This window comes from Lichenostomus cassidix, chromosome 24 (assembly GCF_008360975.1).
Source record: "Lichenostomus cassidix isolate B80296 chromosome 24, HeHo_3.0, whole genome shotgun sequence".
NCBI classification, from domain to species: domain Eukaryota; kingdom Metazoa; phylum Chordata; class Aves; order Passeriformes; family Meliphagidae; genus Lichenostomus; species Lichenostomus cassidix.
The window spans coordinates 3,099,590-3,123,856 of record NC_139504.1 but is presented as its reverse complement, the minus strand read 5'-3'; the positions used below and the strand labels follow the sequence as shown (position 1 = coordinate 3,123,856).

At 48.4% G+C, this 24,267-nt stretch overlaps 1 protein-coding gene across 6 annotated transcripts; it reads right to left on the bottom strand.

Annotated features, from left to right (window-relative positions):
• Positions 1–295: 295 nt before the first annotated feature.
• LOC146427480 (beta-galactosidase-1-like protein 2) lies at positions 296–23,211 on the bottom strand. 6 transcript variants are annotated; one of them, XM_085081956.1, is made up of 20 exons: positions 23,080–23,202; positions 19,974–20,033; positions 18,627–18,824; positions 18,366–18,434; positions 17,988–18,083; positions 16,803–16,911; positions 16,416–16,508; positions 13,734–13,815; positions 11,051–11,115; positions 9,124–9,208; positions 8,459–8,596; positions 7,751–7,831; positions 7,492–7,598; positions 6,980–7,126; positions 6,548–6,619; positions 5,627–5,708; positions 4,375–4,462; positions 2,457–2,571; positions 1,443–1,559; positions 296–1,028 (listed from the first exon to the last, which is right to left on the bottom strand). In XM_085081956.1, the coding sequence occupies exons 1-20, from the start codon at positions 23,160–23,162 to the stop codon at positions 942–944; spliced, it is 1,974 nt and encodes a 657-aa protein (XP_084938082.1). In that variant the 5' UTR covers positions 23,163–23,202; the 3' UTR covers positions 296–941. The 6 variants fall into 6 exon arrangements, with proteins under 6 accessions (XP_084938082.1, XP_084938083.1, XP_084938084.1 ...); XM_085081957.1 differs by having other exon boundaries at positions 5,627–5,705; XM_085081958.1 differs by lacking the exon at positions 19,974–20,033 and having other exon boundaries at positions 5,627–5,705; positions 23,080–23,211.
• Between the last annotated feature and the right edge of the window lie 1,056 nt (positions 23,212–24,267).

Below are 24,267 nucleotides of genomic sequence, written 5' to 3'. Positions count from 1 at the left end.
TTCTTTTACCTAAATCCCGAGTCTCTGTTTAGAGGGACAAAAAGCAGAAAGAAGCCACGACCCAAGATCCCACAGCAGCTTTGAGGAGAAAGCAGGGATGGGTTTTCCCACTTGCAGTCCCTTTGCTTCTATCCCAGCCAAAATTTCCAAGGGGAAATTTCATCTTTAGGTGCTTCAGTGTGAACATGGGTGGAGAGAGGACTGGGAGACTCACTTGTTCTTTTCTCCTCCTTGGAAATTCTCATTCCTGCCTAGCCTGAAACATAATGATACATTCGACAGAGGACAAAACACATTTCACTTTTTAAAACTTTTTTGTTTTTCCTTTTGAGAGAGAGATGACCTCCATAGTAAAACTTAGTGGGGAAAAAAAAAAGCTGAAATTAAAAGTCATTTGACAACAACCTTGGCTTCCAACACGGGAACACATAATGGCTTCTTTGCAAAGAGAGTGGCTAAAATCTGCCTCAGAGTGCACCAAAATGGTTTTCCACACCTGATTACTCCCATGTTCACCAACTATTTTCTCCCTAATTATAAAAACGAGGAGGCCAGCGATAGCACATTTGGGAAGTCCCTGGAAAGCTGAGCTCAGCTTTCCGTTCAGATGGCTTCAGTTCTTTCTCTCTCTCTCTCTCACCTGCCTCCAGCACCTTTTTCACTCCCCCACACCCAGCAGATGGTGCAGAACATGCACAGCCATCCAGGCTGGGGGGCCTCAGTAGTCCAGGGAGATGAGCTGCTGCATCCATCCATCCATCCATCCATGGAACAGCCCTGCTTCTTCCAGGGCCTCTCCTCTCCTCTCACCTCACTGCCAGAGGGCAAATCCTTCCCCTGGCTCCAGTGGAGGTGAGCCAGCTCCAGTGCTGAGCCATCACGTCCCCAGACATGCAACCAGGAGTGTTCAGGATGAGCCAAACGTGGGAAAGCAGCTCTCCTCAGTCCACATACTGGGTCCTTCCTAGGTAAGGGATGTCCACAGACTGGATGATCCGTCCTGCCGTGCGCTCCTCGAAGATGACGATCTGGGACAGAGAAAAACCCTTCTTACAAAATGGTAAATATTTTGAGGAGGAGATGAGTGCTGCCAGCATGGGAAGGAAGCATCACTGACAGAGATGGATCAGTGTGAGTGTGAATGGGCTGAGACTCTCCTGGCACCACGTGGGGCAGGACTGAGGCAGCATCACGTCAGGATTGTCCTGATTTCCAACCTGAGGCAGAGCTGTGCAGCTCAGCTGCCATCCCTGGCACCCCTCAATGGCTGTCAGAGCCAGAGCCAGTTTTAGAGCAGCACCTTCCCTAATTCTCACAGATCCTTCCCCTCTACTGCTCTGGCTTGCAGCTAAGGAGGATAATTGATGTCCTGTGCATGGCTGGCTCTTTGGGATTTTTGACAACACCAACAGGCACAGAGCAATCCCAGCAGAGCCTCTCACCTCGTTGCCCCCTCTCCGTAGCCAGGGGCCAGGAAGGTAAAGAGTCTCCTGAGGTCCAATTTTCCAGTATCTTCCCAGGTTCTGACCATTGACAAACACCACTCCTTTTTCCCAGCCCTGGAATCAAGGCAGAACACAGAATTAGTGATGCAGCTCTGCTGCCTCGTTAGCATCCCCCCAGGAAACCAAATCTGCTTTCACACTTGCATTCTTTCCAGCCACTTTCTGCAGGTTTTCTGCTTGCTTTCCCTGCGCAAATCCCTGCAGCCAGGAACATTTAAACAAGCCCTGTTGAACAGAAGTTATCCTTAATGTACTAATTAAAAGGATAAAGCTTTCAAAAATGTGCAATTTGTGATTCGTGCTTTTACAGGGAATTTCATCCCTTGGAACAGACAGGCCTTTATTCCTTCCCAAGCATGGAATATCTGCCCTCACCTCTTTCCCAGGTGACAGAAATACTGTATTGCTGCTCGCTGGGCTGATTTACAAAATACATAATTTTCCCAATAAATGGGAAAGTGAGCAGTACAATAAGGATGGGCACAAGCCTTGGCTCTAAAGGAGGGAAATCACAGGAAGTTTAATAATCCTTAAAATCTCATCTAAAGTTCTATGCAGGAGGAGCAATCTCCCCCAGAAGGATGACAGGAATACTAACTCCATGCTGAGGCCACAAAGAAGTGACTCTTTCCATGTCACACTGAGGAGACAGTGATTATACAAGGGCCTCCTTTATTTTCTGTGCCCATTACTCCTCTGCAGCTAGAAAATGGCATTTGTGTGCCAGTAAAAAAAGCCTGAAGTGGTCATTAGCAGCTCTGCAGGGTCAGTACTGCACATGGTTTCTCATCAGGACCTCTCCAGACTGAACAGAATTACCTGGAGGAGAATTCTCCACCCTAAATATTTCCCTAAGCAGAGGGAGAGCCACAGAGATCAGGCAGAGCTGTTGTACAGGTGTCCCTCTAACTAACTGTTTTAAATCCTTGACTGAGAACAACCAGGACTTGCCTGTAGCTTCAAGAAGGTGTCCTGGGGCTGGTGCTCTATCCACAGCCTGCCGCGGAAAAACGCCGGTCCCACGAAATAATCCGGGACTGTGCTCCAGCCAGACACTCGCTGCAAGCTGCAAGAGAGGGACAACTCACCAGGGGCACAGGGACAACTCACCAGGAGCACAGGGACATCCTGCCTCTGCTCCACGATCCACAAGCTGGGGGACAAGAGGAGGACAGCTGGGGCTGTCAGCACCTCTGGTGCTTCACAGCAACGGGAAATGCTTTTTACGAGAGTGTGTGGTGACAGGACAAGGGGGAGAGGATTCAGAGTGGAAGAGAGAAGGTTTGGATTGGATATTCATAGAAAATTATTTCCTGTGAGGTGGGCAGGCCCTGGCACAGGGTGCCCAGAGAAGCTGTGGCTGCCCCTGGATCCCTGGAAGTGTTCCAAGCCAGGCTTGGAGCAACCTGGGATAGGGGAAGGTGTCCCTGCCCATGGCAGGGGTGGAATTGGATGATCTTTAAGGTCCCTTCCAACCCAAAACCATTCTGGGATTCTGTGATAAAAGCTCTGCTTCATGCTGGCTGCTGAGGATCCTTCAGACCTGCCAGGGTGCTTTAAATGTCTGTGGCTTGCTAAAGGAAACTGCAGAACTGACAGGATTCAAACCAGACATTGCTGCCACTGCTCCTGTCGAGGAACACAAACACATCCTCGCAAGTTTGCAGTAATTAGGGGAAATCTGACATTATTTCTTACCTGTGGCAACAATTTGGGAGCTGGGCACAAACAGCAGAGGAAATCAGGAGTGTAGAATCCCACAGAAGCCTTGAGCTTCTGTCAGAACATGTTCCTTCCAACCCTTACAAACTGCATCTCTTGGACTCAGGGAAGTTATTGATCCACTGCAGCCTGGCTGCTACTGAATTATTCAACTAAAAGCCTGTGACAGTTCCTTTCACAACACTCCTCTCCCTCCTCCCCCGAGGGGACTGGGAGCTGATTGTGTTTCAGAGCTGCTGGTCAGCAGCCAGGAGCTGAGGGTAGTGGTGACTAATCCTGCTTTTGTTTGGGCATGGCAGCTCACTTGCTTTAATGCTCCTCACTGGAAATATTCCTCTAACAACCTGCAGCCCAAAAGCCTCTGAGTTTCCCCATCCATGAGAATCCTTCAGGTAGCCCCCCAGCACCTGGTAAAACTGAATTTGAAATTTAATTCTGAGAATGTGGACTTTTTTTTTCCTTTTAAAAGGCATTTCAGTTTAGCGTTGGCTCTTCTCTCCTTCCCACACAAAGTGGGGCAGCTGTGATATCTTGGGGGATTCACTTAAGTTGCTTTCTGGTATGAAAAACATCACTGAAAAGAGTGTCTCTGGATTGTGGCCAGAGTCCATAGGGCATCTGCTGCCTTAAACATTTTCTGTATGTGCTGACAGAGGCTCCTCAGCATCTCTCCCTGCTAAATTTCCTTCCCTGAATTAAAGCAAAACAACATAAAAGAGAGGGAGCCATCTGGATTGTTAATGCACTATCAGTAGCTTTCTAGAATTAATCCATCCCTTGCCAGTCTGAATTACTAAATATATCAACCAGACTGGTAATTTCCAGAAAGACCCAAAATTTCCAACATTTGTGAGGATCCTCCCCTTTGGGTAAGCATGGCTTTTACCTACCTGATCTAACCCTGCTGTACAGACTGCAAGAAAATCTTTAAATCCTCCACACTGGGATTAGATTTCCCCCTAAATTTCCATTTAGGAAATTTCCTGCAAAGGTATCAGCAAGGAACTCATCAGTGCAAAAATCCACCTCCCCACTGTTACCTCATGTTGCCTCTTTTAGCTGCTCCCTGTTAGACACAACACTGCTGGAAAACAGGTGGTTTCAAATGAGGAAGGGAAGAAAAAAAAGTTGTTAAAATCCCACCAACCTTTTCATGAAGGCAGGTTTCATCTCCAGACTGTAAATCTTGAAGTTCCTCAAGGGGGTATTATTCAAGAAGACGTCACCAATTAAGCCTGCAAGAGCAATGGGGGTAATGAAGAGTTGAGAAACAGCAAAAGCTGATGGATTTTCCTATCTGAGGATGTGGAACAGCAGGAGATGGAAAGCAGCCACGTTCTGCAGTGGAATTAGAGTCCATATGGTCCCATTGCTCATCCAGATTGAGTGGGGAGCATTACTGAACTCTGGCCTCTCCATTCCCTCCTTTCCCTCAGCTCACCAAGACCTCAAACCCCTCCCAACAGAAAACCCTGCTGGCCCAGGCTGTTGGGATTGTTGGGTTTGACTGAGCTGACCATGCAGAGATTTTTTTTAAAGCAGTCAATCACTTCTCCAAAAGGCACAGCAAAATCTAACACGGCCCAGCAGTGATGCCCAGAGCTGTTCCAGTGCTTTTCATCCCAGGATTTTAATGCACCTTAATAAGTCATTCACCTTTAGCACCCTTTTGGGAAAGTTGCTCTCCCTGTAGGAGGCAAAGCTTGGGTTCTAATCCAGCCCTAACCACAGGACAGCACCTGAGGCTGCCTGAGCAGCACTGAGGCTTTATGCAACTTTTCTGCATTCAATAAAATCAATGCAGTCACATGCCTAACCCCATTAATCTATTTTATAGAGCTTTTGCACATAGTTCCCCACTAAAACAGAACCAGCCTGCTCCAGCTCCACAACTGTGTGTGATAGGCTTGAGCATTTCAGTCAATTCTGCTCAAGGGGATGCAGTTCCCTCCTCCTGACACTGTGTGAGCTTTTAAATGCTGTGATCCTGCAACATCAACCCCCCAAGGGAAAACACAGATTAAAAAAGGTATTTTCCTTGCCTCCCTGTGAAGTAATGTGCTCACAGAGCAAGAGGAAGGGAAGCTGAGCATCACCTAGGAAACCTAGGGCAGAGCAAGATTCATTGATAGCCTTGGGTTTAGCTGTTCCCTCGTAAAACAAACCTTGGTGCAGGGCTGGAACAGCACTGCTGATCCTCTGATCGCTCCAGACACGAGGTGAGGATGTTTTTTAACACATTGCCTCCATCTCAACATCTCCCACCAGCTCCCAGTCCTGACCAGCACCACCAGAGCTCTCCTGGCCCCTCAGCTGGTTCTGTGCAGAGCACACAGACAGTTCTAAAGGATTTAAACTGGGAGCACTCTGGAGAGTTTGGAGCTCAGAACCAAACCCACCTTTCCTCTGCTCGTTCAGTGTCAGCCCGTAGTTGACTCGCCCACGGTTCTCCACCAGCAGCCTCAGCTGCCTGAAGCCCTGCTGAACACAAACAGGGAGAAGCATCAGCTGCACCACTCTTGCATCAGCTGCACCACTCCTGCATCAGCTGCACCACTCCTGCACCACTCCTGCATCAGCTGCACCACTCCTGCATCAGCCTCAGCACAGTTCAAGTGGCACCACAACCTTTGGCAGCTGCAATTATAAGTTTACTTAGAAGTGAGGAACTCAGAGCCTTTGCACAGAAGCTTTCTGGCTTTTTTTTCTTTTCTGTTGAATTTTTAAATCTCATTTTGGTTTCACCCACGGAGGCAGAAATGGAGTTTGACACAGGACAGGGTTATGCCATAAACTCTCCCACAAGCCTGAAGAACAAGCAACATCCACCCCCTCAGCTGCTCCCAGAGCCACCACAGCTCTGCTGAAATGTGCTCAGTCAATGCATTATTCTTAGTGCCAGCTTCTGCCAGGGTAAAACTCCTCCCAGAGCTAAAGAGAGACATTCCCCCTCATTTAATTGGAGATTCAAAAGCCTCCAAAGCCCCTTAAAACCTGCTTTGTGCTAAGGAAGATGGAGCCTACATGGATTTAAACTGCACAAATAGGGTACAGGTACTCCATGTTGTGGCTGTGGTAAAAAGGCTGGCAAATTTTGTGCAGAAAGTACTATAATAACTTGAATTTTCTCCATGGAAAAGCATTCAAACCCCACTTTTCAATCACAAATGGTAAGCTGGCAGTGAAAACCCACTATTTCACTAGTGAGGCAATGTCTGATTAGGACACCAAGCTGCTCTGGGTTAGGTGGGGATGCCTTTCTGAGAGTTCTCCCTCTTTAGTGATCCTGTTCTCCCCACACTGAGCAATCCCCAGGTTACCTGTCCCTCAGGAATGGAGATCTCCACGGTGTTGTAGTCCAGCTCCCCCACATACATGGTGTTCACAAACACCTGCAGAACAGAGCACAGGAGAGCAGAGCTCATCAATTCCATCAGAACCACATCACTCAAGCTGCATTTGGGGAGGAGATTGTTGAAACTTACTTGAAACTACAGCTCAAGTGTCCCTAACTGTGTCACTGCCAGTTCAGGTGGGAATAAAAAAAATCACAGTATTTCTCAGGATATTCAACATTCTGATGTTTAAAGATATTGTAAGTTTTAGCGACTGGAAATGCAAATTTAATTAGAAATGATAAGGTTTGAGGCTTAGAAAGAGTGGATCACACTCCTAATCTAAAACTTCATGTTTTCCCCCCATTTCTGCCTCCACCCAAGCAGAGGGAGCCCCAGGGAGCTCTGTGCTCCTACCTGTGCCCTGTCCCTCACGTGGTCCCTGGTGTGCAGCTGGCCACCCCCAAAAATGACAGTCTCATAGAGCACATATCCATAGGGCTGCCCAATGCTGTCGTTCAGCTGCAGATTCTCCATGTTCACAGGGAACTCTGACTTGACAGGCTGCAGAGGAGAGGAAAATTCAGCATCAGCAGTGGCCTCTCTCATTGGCAGCTCGTTTGTTCCACTCTGCCACTGTTTATATTTCCCTCCCGAGCCTCCCCAGCTCTGGTCCAACCCAAATACCCTCCTGACCCTAAGAAAGCTACACCAAAGTAGCCAGACAAAGGAGCCAAAGCCTTGCAAAACTGCAATTCCAAGAGAACAGAAGCAGCAGTGGAAAAGGCAAGAAAAAATATTTGCTGCCTTTGCATAAACTTCACAAAACACTTCCCAAACTCATCCTCGAGGGGTAAGAACACAAATTGCCTTTAGCACCTAGGAGGTGATGCCTTTTGGGTCTGGGATGCATTGAAAGGTGTCAGTACCTGCAGGAGAGCTGGCAGCACATCCCAGAGAGAGATGTATTGATGCAGCAGGATGGCACCGTAGGAGGCTTTGCTCTCAATCATGGGAGGCAGAGGAAGGGGCTGACCTGGGGTGTGAAAACAAACATGGAATGATGATTTCAGACAGCACAAAGTCAAGGTCCATCCTTAATTCCCAGCCAAGCAGAGTCCCAGGCCAGTTGGAACATTTCCCTCGTGGAACAGCGAGGGTGGAGCAGTGGTTTGGGTTTGTCATTACCGATGATCATGCTGAAGAGTTGGCGCAGCTTGAAGAATTTGGATGTGTAGTCTCCAGCCTCTGTCAGCACAGCGTCATAGTCTGCAAAAGCAGCACAGCATGTGAAAACATGAACATTTTGAAAACATAAAGCAGCTCTGGGATGGCTTCATGCAAGGAATAAAAGCCCCAAGCACAATTTTCATGGCATATTTGCATGATGGAAACCTGTACACTTTAATCTGAGTGAAAATCACTAAACAGCCATAGAATTCCTTAATTTAGAGATGAACCATTCACCAAGGAGAACACAATTGTAGAGATGCAATTTGCACATATCCAGAATTTCACACAGGATAAAGTCAGCAATTAACCATTTTGGCCAAGGGCTGTTGGCATGAAAAGAGATTTATGGCACAATTTGACTTGGTAAAATTTAAAAATGATGTTTTGGATCACCATCTCTCCCTTGAAAGAAGAGATACCAAGTCATTATCTGTGACACAGATAATTCACAATTCAGAATAAGGGAATCCCCCACATCCTGGAATGGGCTGGGAATTGGAAACACTGAAGTATGTTCCCTATTTGGTTCTGAGTTGTGTTCAACCTCATCTCTCCCTGACAAACTGGCTGTACTGATGATTTCTCAGTGTCCCTTGTGACTGTCACTGGCCCAGGCTGGTCAGAGCTGAAGGTGCACAGGCAAGGCAGGGACAACAAACTCACCATAACTGGTGACATCTGACTTGTACTCATCAGCTTGCAAAGCCCCGTTCATGAAGCCAAAGTTGGTGCCTCCGTGGAACATGTAGAGGTTGATGGATGCTCCTGTTTTCAGGATGCTTGCTACAGTATTCACCATCTCTGCAAGAGAGGGGCAGTGCCAGGAAGGCCATGGAGCACAAATCTGGGCCAGGAATTCAAACCAGACCCACTGTGGTTCCTGTCATTGCTGTGCAGTCACAGTGACTTGTGATTTATATCTTGCTCTCAATAAGGGCAGCACATCTCCTGATGCATTAATGCATTCAAATAATCCTCTCCTCCAGGTGAGAAAAAGTAAAGCTCGTGGACTCCAGCAAGAATTTTGCTTTTAAGCATAAGAGGTGTAAGGACTCCTCAGTTATACTCCTAAACTGAACACACTAATGACCCAATTACAAAGACAATTGCAGGAGGATGAGAGAGTCGTTAAAACGACTTCTATAGCTCTGTTTTCACTGCTTTTTAGATGCCCTGGGGGTTCTGGAGTTGTTGGATTATTTTTTTAGTAGTAGCCTTCCTAATGAGCTTTTAAACCAGGGAGAAGGTGCTGCACTCACCGGGGGCTTTAATTCACCATATTCCCACAAGAGGTAAAATGTTCTACAAGAACAGCATTTGGAGCTCACCATCTGCATCAAAGACATAGTGAGGACCTCCCCAGTTATCAAACCACCCAGTCCAGTACTCCATCACCATCTTGGGCTGGTCTTTCTGTCAAAAGAAAAACAGAATTGTAATGGATTCGGGGCAGTCCTGCACTCACCCATTCTTTTTTCTAGAGAAGCACTGTTCAAATGCAGTGTGCTGACATGGTTTTACAGGAGTGTTTTCTTCTCGACTGGCACAGACAAAAAGGCACCTGAGGAGCTCTGGGAATGTGAGGAACAAGAAGCTGAGGGCCAGCAATGCCCAGAAGAGGCAAGCAAAGCTTTGTGCCTCTGCTGGTCACAAAGCAAGAACAACAGAGCACACAGTCAGGTGCTCTCAAACAGTCTTGCATGCTGCTGTTTGGTGGAGCTGCAGCAAACAGCCAAACCAACTGCCAGTGTTTAGTTTCTGCTAGAAACACACATTTATAAACGTCTGCTTATCTGCCACGCCACTGCCAGCTGAGAGTTTGCAGGTGCAGGGCAGGGAGAGCTTGCCAAGGTACAACAGCAGACCTGAGCTGCTTAATGCCTTTTTAATGCTGCATATGGTGCTGGCAGGGAAGAATCTGCAGGAATTAGGTCTTCATTAAAGGCTCTGCACACAGAGCAATTGCTTCTCATTTGTCACTGCCTGCCAGCTCCCTGTGCTCCTGCAGGATCTCACCTGCCCCAGCAATGTGGGCTCAGCCTGGTTGCCCCTCCAGCCTCATGGCCTTTATTTCCAGCCAGTTTTGCATTTTATTTGATAAAGGCTTTATATGATGCCATAGGAATTGGCTGAGCTAAGTGGCATTGAAGAAACTCCTGTTTCATTAGGTGAAAACAACTGCCTGTAATCATCAAAATGTTCCAGCTCTTGGAAATACATTTAATCAATCCCTCCCCAGTAAACCAGTCAAAGAAGGAATCGTATCACCTTCTGGAACAAAAACCCCAAACAAGGAAAAGATAAAGCAGCTTCATAATCCCTACAAACACTTCCTATCTCGTAATTAGTGTGGCAAAGCAGGAGCTGCTTTTTTGAGGCCATGTTGCGCTCATTTGGTGGGGAAAGTGCCACCTTCTGTTCATTTGCAAGGTTTGGGGAATTTTGGAAGACTAAAGGAGGTGAAAGCACTTCCAGTAGAGGAAAAGAAAACAAATGAAAGTTGTAAGATCAAACATTCAGCATGCCAGCAGCAAGGCTTCCCTCCACAGCCAGGCAAAAGCCAAGGAAGAGGTGAGAAGAGAATTGTTCAGGGCTGGGGAAGATCCCAACTGCTCACAACTCCCATTTGGAGCAAGCAGAGCAACAGGAAAAGAGGGCAGAGCGTGCAGAGAGAGAGAGAAGCTGTCACTAACCCCAAAACTTGCCATTCATCACTACTCCCTCATCACAATCAGGATACTTTTCACAACAAGTGTTCATTAGGCAATTAATTAATTCCCTCCCTGATTCACACCTCTGATGGCATGGAGGGGTTAAAGATGCTCAAGTGACACCCTAAAACTTCATCAATCTCCACGGAATGAGGCATTGAGAATGAACACCCATCACAGGGCACAGCAGGACCTGCAGCACATCAGCAGTTTGCAAAGAGCATCACCAGGGTAGAGAGTTGGGGATAAAGATGATGGAATTTCAAGAGAGAGGTCAGAACTGTGAACTGGGATGTTCCTGGGTATCAACATTTGAAGAAGTCTAACCCCTAACATTGAAACACAGGGCACAGCTGGATGAGAAGCCTTTTTAGAAGGTGCTGGATGACAGGATACTGAAATCCTCCTCCCCTGTTTCCAGAAGGATTTGGCCTAATGAGAAGGAGGTCCCAAATCAACACAAAAAACCCAAACAGAGTATCAGTGCTTTACTTCTAATGCTGCCCTGGAAAATGTGGATGAACAAAGTGCTTCTGCACCTTACCTGCACTGTGTCCAGGTATTTCAGCAGCCCAGGCTCCAGTTTCTGAAAGTTAACAGTGGCCAGTGCTGGTGGGAAAAGAAAAATGCATTTATTTAGACTCACACAAATTGTCCAGGGGACAATCCCCTTAGGCATCAGCCCAGCAGGAAGGAACTGCAACACCTCCTGAACCACCAAAACAACCTCAGAAATTCCCATCAAAGCCTTCATTTGGAATGCAGAATCCTGCTGGACCACAGCACACAGTGGAACACTCCCAGGCCATCTCTCAGCTCTAATGTGCAGAGACATTAGAAAGAGAGATCATCAGAGCAGCTCCTGGGGTGTCACCAGCTCTAATTAGAGCCTGTGAAGCACTTGGAGATCCTCTCATAAAAGGCACCACATAAAGGCAAATTTATTAGAAAGTGCTGTCTGGATGGAACACAGCTCTCCCAGGCTTTAGCTGCAGGAATCACTGCCCAGGCAATATCTTACAGCTTGTCATGTCTGTGGGGGAGAGCGAGAGGAACCACAGGACAAGGGAACCACAGAGAATTGGAATTGGAAGAGTTCTCTGTGCTCTGCCCATCCTCAGGCTCTGCACGGGAACACCTGCAGGACAGGAGGATGTCACTAATCTCAGATCAGAGTCCCAGCCCCTGGCACACATCTGAACCATTTCCCTATCTCCCAGCCCTTGGTCATGCTGCTATTTCTCCCAAACAAGCTCTGAAAACACAGCAGCGATGATGTGATTCGGCATTAAAAATTGACTTCCAACAAGAGAGCTGGTATCAAACCCAGCCCCAGTTGTGTCAGGCAGAGCACTTCAAACAGAATATTTACAGAAGAAAAAGCTCACTCCTCACTATTTATACCTTGATTTTAATAGGCTGACCTATGTAGTGCGCTGAGCTGGAGAATTCAGCACAGAAAACATGAAGGGAGAACAAAATAAAACGTGGATTTAGCACTGATGTAATACATTAGCTGGCAATTCTGAAGGAGAACATGCCCAGCTCTGCTTTTCATGCAGATTAACAGCCCAGGAAAAGAGAGAGCCATTCCCCAGAGCCTTATTATCCTTCTCCCAGGATGTTCCTTCCACACATACACACAAGGCTCCCCACCATGGTCCTTCAGCCACAGCCTGGAGGAACACCAGAGGCTTTATTTTGTCACCCACAAGCTCCCAGAAGGGCTGTATCAGGTTAGATCAGCTTGGGACCCTTGGAATGAGATTGCTTTGGGCTGGAAGGAACCTTCAGGCTCATCCCATTCCACCCCCTGCCCTGGACAGGGTTCCACTATCCCAGGTTGTTCCAGCCTGGCCTTGGACACTTGCAGGGATGGGGAGTGATTCTTCACTGTCCTTTAGCCCCTTCCTATCTCTATTCCTATTCCTATCTCTATTCCTATTCCTATCTCTATTCCTATTCCTATTCCTATTCCCTACATCAGCTCAGTGACACTTTGGCTCTAATGAGCAGATTGTGACATCCAAGAAGCAAATTGGGACTGAAAAGCTCCCAGCATGAGCACATCACGGAAAACATGACTCTGAACAAGAAGGAGCTCTGAGGAAGCAAATATTCCCTCAGGAGATGAGGGCTAGGCAGGGATTTCCACACCAGCCCTTCTGCTGACAGCTCTGTGGCAGGCAGAGAGTGACTCTGTGTGGTCACAGCTGAAAACTGCTGCAGACCCAAAAAAATCCAAAAGGCAAGATCAGCATGCTGGTGAAGGTCTGAGACTTCAGTTAATGAATTTATCGCTTTCATACTGACACGGAAAAGCAAAAAGGAGGGGAATAAAGGAGGGAAAAGTCTTTCCCTTTAATCTTTTCCATGCCTGAGATTGGAAAATTATTATTTATGAGTGAGCAGTGACAGGAGCACTCAAAGCTCCTGTACCCTTAATTTGGGGGAGCAATTACTCCTCAGGCAACTGGCAGGGATTGAAAGGAGAGCAGAGGCCAAGGACAGAGTAAATCCAGCTGAAATCACCTGGAATTCTGAGACTCATTGCCCCCAGCAGTCAGATTTAGGGCTCAGTGAAACTCAAGATGCTGCACCTCCATTTCTTCCCAGGGGAAAGGAGGAAGGTGCTAAGCAGCATTTAAAAAACTTGATAGAATTATACTTTGTGAAAGAGCAATGGACATCCTTTTGCATTCTGCACCCTCCTTTGCCCATCTCAGGTTTTACACCCCAAAATAATCTTGCTGAGAAGATAATTCTGCCCCACAAACTACTGCTGAATTTACTTAAATGTAGAATTCAGAATCAAGGTTTTAACGGACTTTTTTCTTCTCTTTTTAATTGCAAAGCAGCTACCTTAGGAACGAGTTATTACTGTCAGTAATTGCTGAGGACCTTGTTTAATAAATATTGAAATGAAGCAATAAGGAGCATTTTCAGCCTTGCAACCTGGTGAAACATTAAAAAATGCTGGGTGCTGCCATCTCTTGACTCACTGCAAAGCACAGATGCCCAATCCTAAACTCAGAGTTACACTTTCTGTGGAAAATAAATCACTTTAAACCCTCCTGGGGAGGGGCTGGGTTTGCCCTGGGTGCATCACCCAGCCAAGGAGGTTCTTCTACCACAAACAGAACACACTCAGGGTGCAGAGGGTGAATTAATGCTCTGGTTTCCTTCCAAAGCCACATTCCCCAGAGATCACCTCTTCAGGCACTCACCTCCTTCCACCAAGCCAAAGGACAGCCCATTCTTGTTGTCTGAGGTCATCAGCAGCTCCACAATCCCTCTGCTTAGCAGGGCCTGGGTTAAAGAGAGCAAAAGCCAGTGTGTTAATACAGTTTAGCATTTCCCAGGATATTAAAGAGTTAAAGTACAGAATCACCTTCTGTGGGATAGCCTGGTAGTGGTTTGGTGTGAAATATTATTCCTGTGACATCTCCCATTCCTCCTGAAGGTTCCCTGCCTACTTTTTCCAGCTTAAAGACAACTGGAAAATCTTATTTTGTTTCAGAAAGCTGGATGGGTTTCTCACTGATGCATCTAGCTTCAGGATTTTAGCTTGAGATTAATTTAATAAATAGCTTCAGTACTTTCATCAAATGAGGGAGTCAGGTGGAAAGAGGAAAGGAAAAGCAGCTCAGGCTTCCTGCCTGCCTGCTGTGGAAGCTGAAAAGAGGGAAGAGCTGATTTCCCAGGGATTGCCTCACAGGACAGCTCAGGTACCAATGTTCTTCAATAATCAATGAAATTAATGATTCTTCAACATCATAGCACTGGAGGAAACAGCACTCTAAGGTTTTAAAATCCACCTGCACACACGAGGTTCTTCCCATCAGGATTGTTCTCTTGGAGTTGGTTCTTAACAGAACAGTGGCTGATGTTTGAAGGAGAGATTAGGAAACCTGAGTTGTTAATTAACCACTCATTTCACTGTACCTGTATGGGAAGTCATTCCTCCAGCTCCCAGGAGCTCGGAGAACAAGGCTTCAGCCTCTTCAGTGTAAATTACTAATTGTGAAATGGTGATAAAGTCCTTTGTTTATTGCCCCTGCCTGTACAAAGAGCAGACCTGGGCATGGCAGTGTCTGCATCTGAGAAATGTTGCAACACAGAGGCTAAAAAGCCAACCCAGAGTCAGGACCTGGAGACTTTACCAACCCATCACCACTAAATTCATATCTAAACCCATGCTGGAATCCAACAATCCAGCTGCTGAGGGAACTGGAATTTCTAACCAATTTTACTCAGGTAATTCGTTGAGCACTGCATTAATGCTGTTTCTTCCCCTCCTGTGGAATGGAAGTGCAAAATGGAGAAACAGCAGAGCTGCCACACATTGAATGCTTCCCAGGGCGCAGAGAGAAGCAGGAATAGGAGCTCAGCTCTGTGTGGGAAGGGTCATGTCAATACAGCCTTTCATGGCCTTCACTTCTGCCACCCAAAAGAGCACAGGGGATTTGAGGTTTTGTGTGACTTGTGGGTGTTTTTAATGAGCCTATGAATTCCAGGAAGATTGCAGCTTGGTCACAGATGCTAGATGGGAATTAATCTTGCCACAAACCAGAACAAAGACTCTGAGCCCCACCTCACACCAGATCCCACTCCAACCCAAAAGAAGCCCTGCAAATCCTGCTTTCCCACCTTTTCATCTCTAACCACTCTTCTGTACTTCCTCAGCTGTAAATTGCACACAACCCCAGAATATGATGAAACAGCACTGCAAAAATACACCCACAGGCCTGGCAGGGGAATCTGTCCTGACAAGTCTGAAACAGCACAAGCTCTTTCCTCACCGAGCCATGGAAAAGCAAGGAAAAGCCTGCAGGCTGTGCAGAAACCCAGAGTCTCTGTGTCCTCTTCATTTAGGGTTCTGAGAACCACTGGCATGGCATTATCTCGAATTTGTTTGTACATACACTTCATATTTTACCTTGTAAGCACAGTTAAATCATGAGATGGAGTTGGGGCAGGAGCAGGCATGGCCCTAAGGAGATTAGCACTCCTGCCATGGGATTCATTTGTTTGAAGAGCCTTGCTTGTTTTTATTCGTTTCTAAAATTGATTTTAAAAATAAAATTTATTTATTTGTTTGAAGAGCACTGAGCAATGGGACAACATAAGCCTCAGAGTGCTCAGGGTGCAGCTGGGGTACCCAAAAGGTTTCAGAAGGATTTGATAATCCTACAGCAGAAGAGCAAAACTGGATGGGTGACTCCCTTCACGTGCAGCAATACCTTTGAGCATTCAGTGAGGAGAAATTAAACCCCAAACCCTGTGAGACACACTGCAGATCTTGTTATCTGCCTGCCCTGCACTCGTGCTGGGGGCAAACAAACAGGTCAGACTGCTGTGAGATCCAGCAGGAGAATCTGGGCACAGGCCAGCTCCTTATCACTCACTCCGAGCACCAGGGCACAGTGTAATCTCTTTTTTTTAATCTCTTTTTGAGAGGGGTAAGGGAGTTGTTGGGCAAATTAACCTGCATGGTGCTGAGCCCCAGATTACACAAGTTTACTGCTGGTGGGTTGCTCCTATCAACTTTCCTCCCAGGAAAGTCAACAGAGAGAAATCTTTATCAAATATCATCTGAGAGAGGCAAATCAGGACCCACAGGTGACAGCTTCTCCAAGGGCAGCTCTGCAATACAGGCACTCCCCAGATCCCTATCACCCTCTGCTCTGGAAGGCAAAGGAACACAGATTTATCAGCACTGAGAGGCTCATGTGCCAATTATTCCACTCCTGGGGGAAATATCCAAAGAAAATACAGCTGGATAAGGCACTGGTGCTTTCAAGGGTCTCTTAAACCACTCAAAAGTTATACAGAGAAAAGAAAGCACTGCAAGGAAGGTGATTTAAGGGAGAGATTGACACAGAAACAAGTAAAAGGGTCACCATTACCTTTTTGACATAGGTCATGTAGTTGGGGTCTTTGGCATAGGAACCATATTCATTCTCCACCTGCACTGCAATGATGGGACCTCCTTTCTTGTACTGTGGGGGACAAAAGGGACAAGGTGTTCACTGTGATTTCCAACCACAGGGACCAAAATCACCCTGCAAAGATGCAGCAGCATCAGATGGACTCAGCTCCACCCTCTCATGCTCCCAACCTGACACAGACAACAGGAACAGCTGATTCCTGGAGCAAAATTCCTGGAGCAAAACTCCTGGAGCTGATTCCAGGAGCAAAACTTGGCACTGCTTCCCCCTGCTGCTGTCACACACAGCCCACACTGCCCTGGGCAGCCATTCCCACTGCTGGGGAGGGAAAAGGCTTGTGCTTGCCTGCAGAGGGACCACGACAGGCATCAGGTGGTCAAAATAGGCATCCACAGCTTCCGTGAAGCCCTTGTAGGTTGTCCTCAGCTGCATCTCGGGGTCTTGCAGCAGCCAGCTATGGAAAGCAGGAGAGGGAATGTGTTAGAGGCTCCTGTCCAGTCAAGCAGAGGTGTTTCACCCTCTGACATCAAGTCACACCTGGCAGGAGTCATTGGTGTCACCTGGCCAAGCCCATAGTGCAGCAGTGACACCAATGACACCACATGTCCAACACTCACACTTTTAAATAAGTCCAGGCTCCAATTCCCAATCCTCTTTGGGGAATTTCCCTTCCTCCTTTTGTTCTGCATGTCAGGCCTCCACTCATTTCATCACCTTTACCAATAATATTTCAAGGCTAATCTTATCACTCTGAAGTGAATTCCCTGCATTCCCAAGGGCACTCTATAACCAACTGCTCCTTCAAAAAACCCCAATCCTTTCCCAAAACAAAGCTTTCTGTAATTGTTCCCATTGTTTCTACCGTTGATTTACAAGCCTTGGTTCTGTTTGGAGTTAACAGAAAAAAGGGCAATTTAGTGAAGAGCAGAACAATATGATGTTGTAACAATTTAAGGGAAATGAGCCTGCATCTTCCTTTTCTCTGCAAAATGAAGCCTTAACTAATACCTTTCCAGAGGTCTGAAAGACTCCACTCTATGCTAAATGCATAGATGATAAAAAATCATCACCTCTTTAGCTGTAAAACGAGAATGATGCTCTTTATCAGAATTTTTCATCTGATAAAAAAACACATGGGTGATATGACAAGAGATGCATTTCTCATAAGCTAACATGGAGATGGCTATTGGCTCTGGTCAGTAAATTCTCACATCAAGCTGCAAATCCTGTTCATTTTATACAGATTCAAGGTGCAACAGCAAGATGGGTTTCCCCAAACCTGTTTTCTTGCTGTCACCACTATACCACAACACAATCATTATTTTAAGGATGAATACTCAAAAAATAATTAGAAGAGCTCAATAAGACAATGAGTATTCACCTGCTTTGGGGACACAGAAAATAAATATCCCCATCCAGCAGGCAGCCATTCCAAAGCAATTCCTTTGAAGGAGACTCAACTGTATGATCAGTGGTTTGGGATTTGTTTGTCCCAAATGCTCCCCTGAACTGAACAACTTCCACACTCACCTGGGCAGACCCCCAAGGTCCCACTCCGAGCAGATGTAAGGTCCAGGACGCAGAATCACCCACAGTCCATTCTTAGCTGCCAGGGAAAGGAAGGCCCTGGGGATGCAGACAGAGGAATTATTGTCTGCCTGCAGAATCCCTACTCCACACACTCCTAATATTCCAATCCCCAGGAAATTCAGGTACCAAAACCAGAAGGGAATTGTTTGATGAACCAACAATACTGGATTGGTGGTAAATCAATTCCCAGGACTCCAGAAGGCAGGGGAAGGAATGAGTTCTCATTGCCTGATCAAGGCACAGCTGGAAAGAACATTTCCACCCAAAACTCCCACACTCCCTCCCCTCCAAACAGGAGCATTTAATAGCAGATCTAACCTCAGATCCAGGTTCTTACTGAAGTCAAACTTCCCTCTTTCCTTTTCATGCAGGTTCCATGGCACATACCTGAAAGGCACAGTGAGGGCAGGAGAGGTGAAGGATGAGGTCTGGGATGCTCCAAGAAAACCTCACACCCCACTATTCTTTCCCGTGTCTTTTCCCACAACAAGAAGTATGGCAACCCATCATTATGGCCCACTGGAAATGATGCCCAAGTCCCCCTAGTGAGGAGAATGGCTGGGCAGGGAGGACTCTTACGTGGTGAGGGTGTTTAAGCCACAGGCTTTCATTTTCAGCATCCGATCCTCCCAGTACTCCCGAGGCACTCGGAAGTAGTGCATGGAGCCCCCGAAGATGCGGAAGGGCATCCCTTCCAGCAGGAACTGGGAGTTCTCTGTCTGCAAGCCCAGAGTCCTCCCCCACAGCCCCAGAGGGGTCAGCTCACTCCAGTTAAACCTGGAAGAGAAAAGGAGATGTGTGAGCAGTCAGTTCTGGTGAGGAAATGTGTTCTCCTCATTCCACCTCACCCAGCAGGACCAGCTCTGAGCTTCCTGCTGCTCAAGCAAACCACAGAGCACACAGATTGTTCAGGAGGCTCTAAGGCAGCTGGAAGATCTTCCCAAGGTGTGGATTAATATTTATTTCACAAACAGCTTCCCCCTGAACGTCCCAAACCACTGTGCTCTACAACTGACACTACTCAGGAACAGAGCATGAAACTCACTTGCTGAAATCATGGATGGGGAAGTTTTCTCTCCCAATACTCACAAACACTTCCCTAACTTAGGGAATTTAAAATCTCCCTGTTTTGCAGTAGGATGGCACATCCAGATCCATGTTCCAACAGCATCTGCACCTCATCACTGCCATCCTGAATATCTTGTGGACTCTGGTATCTTCCAGCTCAAGGCATGGAAAAATAAAAACCCCTCGGCAGTTCCCTGTGAACAGTTAACCTTTTCCTCAATTTAATGAACCCCCTGGATTATATTCATCACCCAGGAGAGACTAAGCCAGCTGTCACCACAAACTTACCTCTGGCCATATCACTGCTTATGTTAATCCTGCAAATGCCATTTGCCAAAAGCACCAGAGCCACAGGGACAGGGACACTCCTGCCAGGGTGAGCACTGCTGCTGTCACAGCTCCCCTCAGGTCAATTCCTGCACTGCCCACGGCCTTACAGGCTCCCCAGCTCACTCTGGCTGGAGCAAAACCCCATTTTATCAACAAGCCAGGCACAGAGCAGTGTCACTGCCTCCCTCAGACCACCCCCGTGGCACAGCTCTGAATACACACTCAGACAATGGCAGCTTGTTCCTTTATCAGAGCCAGATGTGAGGCACGAATTCCCAGCTCCAGAAAGCAGGAGTGACCCACACATTTGGGAAAAACATCACATTGAGAGCAGAGAGGAGCACCTAAGCCTCCAGCTGCTGCCTACACTATGTGTAAAGCAGTTGTTAGCAGAGGGTGAGGATGCTCAGAGCTCGTGGCTTACAGGGATTGCTAACCAGCAGCCTGCCTGTCCTCTGACAAGACAGGGAGACTACAAAGGAACTAAATCTAAGGCTTGCAGGGCTGGCTGACAAGCTCAGAGGGTACCTGAGTAGCACAGCATTCTCACAGGGCTCTGAAACAACCGGCAGCAGGCAGGGGTAATACCTGGAAAGGAAGCCAGATTAGATATTCACTGCCTTCAGTCAACTGATTGTCCAACCTCTCACAGGAACAGTGCTGAGCAAGGAGACTGTGATGGATCCACTCAGGAGGTGGGGTAAGAATAACAGGTTTTGATGATAGTGCAGCTCAAGAAGGAGAAATAAGTCCAAAAATCAGTCCAAAACACCAATGTGCTACATTAAAAGGGTGACTGCCTGAGTGGGAACAGGACCAAAACTGCTTATCTATGTAAGAGAAATAGCTACAGCCAGAGAATAATGACATGAGGCTGGGAAATTACGGGAAAATCTGGGATCAGCATTGCTCCCAAAGAATTATTACGAATTTTAGCAGCAGGGGAGAGGGTTTTCAAACCACACACAGGTTATCCTATGGCCACCTGCCCCCCTATTCTGCTAAATTACAAATTTTAACTTTTGCAAACCAAACCAGCAGCTACATCTGCTATTTTAGGTGGCAAGCTTGAGGTGGAAAGCTCCAATGGGTCTGGAGATGCAAAACTCCCAATTTTTAAAGATTAGGCTGGAAAACAGCTAAGTTTCCAAGTTGTTTCTGAGCAAGGTAGAGCCCTGAATTACTGCTGCACACAGAAGAGCTGCTGAGTGGTGCCAGACTGAAGGCTGTGCTCAGGAAACACACACAGCCTGATAAAAATAAACTAATCACTTAAGCTCATCTTCTTAATCCCAGGCATAACTAACTTGGCACATTTCCATCAAGTCTCCTACTTTAAAACTCCCAAGCTCCAGTGCTTTTTCTCACTGAGAAGGGGTGGTAGGAAGCTTACAGATCCCAATATTTTCAACACATTATCCTAGACATCCTGAAACCCCCATTTCTCATTAGGATCTGTTCACATAACCTCAGGAAAAAACCACTTCTGTGACTCAGCAGAGCTTCATCCTGTTCCCCTGAGCTGGATTGCCACTGTTCAAAGTGTACCTGGGCTCTGCACTTCCTCCTGGGAGCAATTTATAGCTCCCAGTAGACTTTTTTTCTCACCTCTAATGATAGCATAGGTTGAAAATTACCTTTTTTTCTGTTTTTTGCTTTGTTAAAGGTTACTAGCCTTCTTTGTACACCTCAGCAGCCATCCCTGGGAGTGCTGCAGGCCAGACTGGACAGGTTTTGGAGCAACCTGGGACAGTGGAAGGTGGTGGGTGGAACTGGATGGTCTTTAAAATCCCTTCCAACCCAAACTATTCTGTGATTTCATCTCTGCTTCAGAAAAGTCTGTTTTGCAAAAAAACCCCAACCAATCAATTACCAAATACCCCCAGAGCAGAGATTCTAAAGCGGGGTTGGACAATTCCAATGAGATGGAAAAAGACCTTTTAAGATGGAATTTGAAGTGCAAAATACAACACACGGAAAAGGAAAGTCCCAGTTCACTTCTAAACCAAACAGCCATGCTGTTCAGGCCTGTGAAACACAAATGTGGCTAAAGTCCTCTCTGCCAGAGAGATTTACCTTTGGTGCTCAACCACCCCACATCCAGAACAGCTGGCAGAAAAAGCTGACAGAAAAAGAAAACAGCCAAACCAGGGGGAAAAGCCATTAAGTTCTTTTCTGATGCTAAAGGACGCGCTTCAGAGGACAAGGGACTTTGCAGCTAATCCCTAAGCTCCACTGAGACCTCCGAGGGCTTTGCTGTTTATTCTGGGCTTCCTCTGGCCAGAGGAAAGTGAAAGCTCTGAGCTGCCCTGGCTCCCAGTTCGCTGCCCTGCACAGAGCATGGCTGAGGCAACAGCCACAACATTTTGTAGCTCAGTTTATTCAGGTTGCAGTGGTTTATTCAGGATGCAGTGTTCTACAGACACACTCTTACAGGAGACAATTCCACGCCTCGATCAGGTATCAGTTTGCAATAATCCTCCCTAAGAACCCAGGTGGCACAAACCCAAGGCCAGCTGTGCAAAAATTTTGCTCCTAATTATGCAAAGATTTATGAAAGCTTTTCCAGCGCCCTGAGGATCAGGTTTTCTTCTGACTATGATTTTAAGAACCTGCTATAAAACATCCAGCTGGCAATAAATAACTGTATTACACCTCCATACATATCCATACTTCCATGTATTCTCCAGCACTTTGCTGTCACAGACTGAAGAGTTTTTGTCACCAAGCACAGGGAAGCCACTCTGGCTAAAACATGGGACACGGTGGAAAAGAGCATCACCCCCAAAATGAACATGATCTAAACCACATGGGATTCAGGCTAGAACCCTGAACAACTTCTTGCTATTACTGGTGGGCTACAGAGGAACAGCTGCTGGTCTGGAGTGTGAGACAGGACCAGCAGAAGGAGGACAAGAGGGTTTTACAGGAGAGGTGGGCACGGGCCGTGGGCGGGCAGTGCTGCAGGGACACAGCAGGGACAGCCAGCCCCGGAGGAGGCTGGGGAGAGGGGAACAGCGCTGCTGCGAGAGCCCCAGAGCTGGGCTAGATCTGCCGGAGCGATTGATTGGCCAAGTGCATCATATCATCCCTCAGCGCTGCGATGATGTAAAGCTGCCCCGAGCCAAGGGCGGCAGGAGAGCATTAACCCAGCACAGCCCCTGGCTGACGGCGCTGGCCCCGAAGCGGGGCTCTCCTCGGCCCTCGCTGCTGCTGGTGGACACGAGCTGTGCACATCAGGTGCAACATTTATTTTAAGCCCTGGATAATTCCGGCACGGCGCTCCTCGCCGCGCTCCTTCCCACGCTGCCGCTCCCCGCAGGGATGATGGCAGCGGGATCTCCCATGGGAAAGGATGGGATCCGAGCGAGCCCGGCCGCCGCCCGTTAATTGCCCGGACGTTAATCACGTTAAACACGTTAATATAACCGCTCTCCCCTCCGCCGGCGCCGCCGATTGCATCCATGCGCAGTTCTCCCGCAGCCAGCCCCGCTCCCGGCGGCAGGGCCTGGCCCGGCGGGGCAGCGACAGCCGCCTAAGGCCACCAGCGCCCAGCGGGGACCCTGCCCTGCCCGCCGCCCCCGGGCCGCGACCCCCGCGCCCCCGCCCCGCCCCGCCCCGCGGCGGGTCTCACCTGCGCAGCAGCAGCCACAGCACGACGAGGCACAGCGCGACGCCCCCGAGGCGGCGCTGCCGGCGCCCCCCGCACGGCCACATGGCGGAGCTGCCCGGCCGGGCCCGCCGCGCCCCCCGCGCCCCGAACCCGCGACCCGCCGGCAGCGGCACCGCGCGCCGCCCCGCCCCGGGCCCGCCCACCGCCCCGCGCCATTGGCCGCGCCCCGCCCCACGGCCACGCCCCCGCCTCCCATTGGCTGCCGACGGGGAGCGCGCGAGCGAGGGGGTGGGGCGTGGGGGGGGGAACGGCCTGTGGGAGCTCGGGGAGAGTCGCGATAGGGAGAGAGAGAGAGAGAGAGAGAGAGTCGCGATAGAGAGAGAGAGCCGTGATAGAGACCCGCGATAGAGAGAGCCCAAACCGAGACCCCCGACAGAGAGACCCCTGAGAGCATGGGCAGAGAGCACGGACAGGGACCCCCGGGAGAGAGCCTGGATTGAGAGCCCCGGGCGAGAACACGGGCTGAGAGCACGGACAGGGACCCTCGACTGAGAGACCCCCGGGAGCCAGCCGGGACTGAGAGCACGGACAGAGACCTCCCAGAGAGAGGGACACCCCCAGGAGAGAATCTGGACTGAGACCATGGACAGGGACCCCCGAGAGAGAACCCCGATAGAGACCCTGGAAGATAACCTGTACTGAGACCCCAGGCAGGGAACCCTATAGGGGTACCCCGATGGAGAGACCCCAGAGCGAGACCTCCAGCCAGGAACTCCCCATAGAGACCCCTGAAGAGAGACCCCAGAGGGACACTCCGGACAGGCCCTGCTTGGAGACCCCTCCCTGCCAGCCAGAGACCCCTTCCCACCGTCCAGAGACCCCTTCCCCCTGGCCAGAGACCCCTCCCCACTGCCAGAGACCCCTTCCCAGCCCCAGGGCATCTCCTGCACAGCTAGAGGGTCTCCCCAGTGGGAAGGTTGCTGTTTCTGAGGCACAGATGTTTAACCCTCGCTGTCCTTTGGGGAAATTCAATGTGCAACAGACCAAGGGAGGGGACATTTGGGGTCTTCCAGCAACAACAGAAACATCAAACAAGAGGAAGGTGTCCTTGCCCATGGCAGGGGTTGGAATGAGATGGTTTAAGGTCCTTTCCAACCTAACCCATTCCATGATTCTGCTGCTAATCCTGTCATCTTCCCCCACACCAAG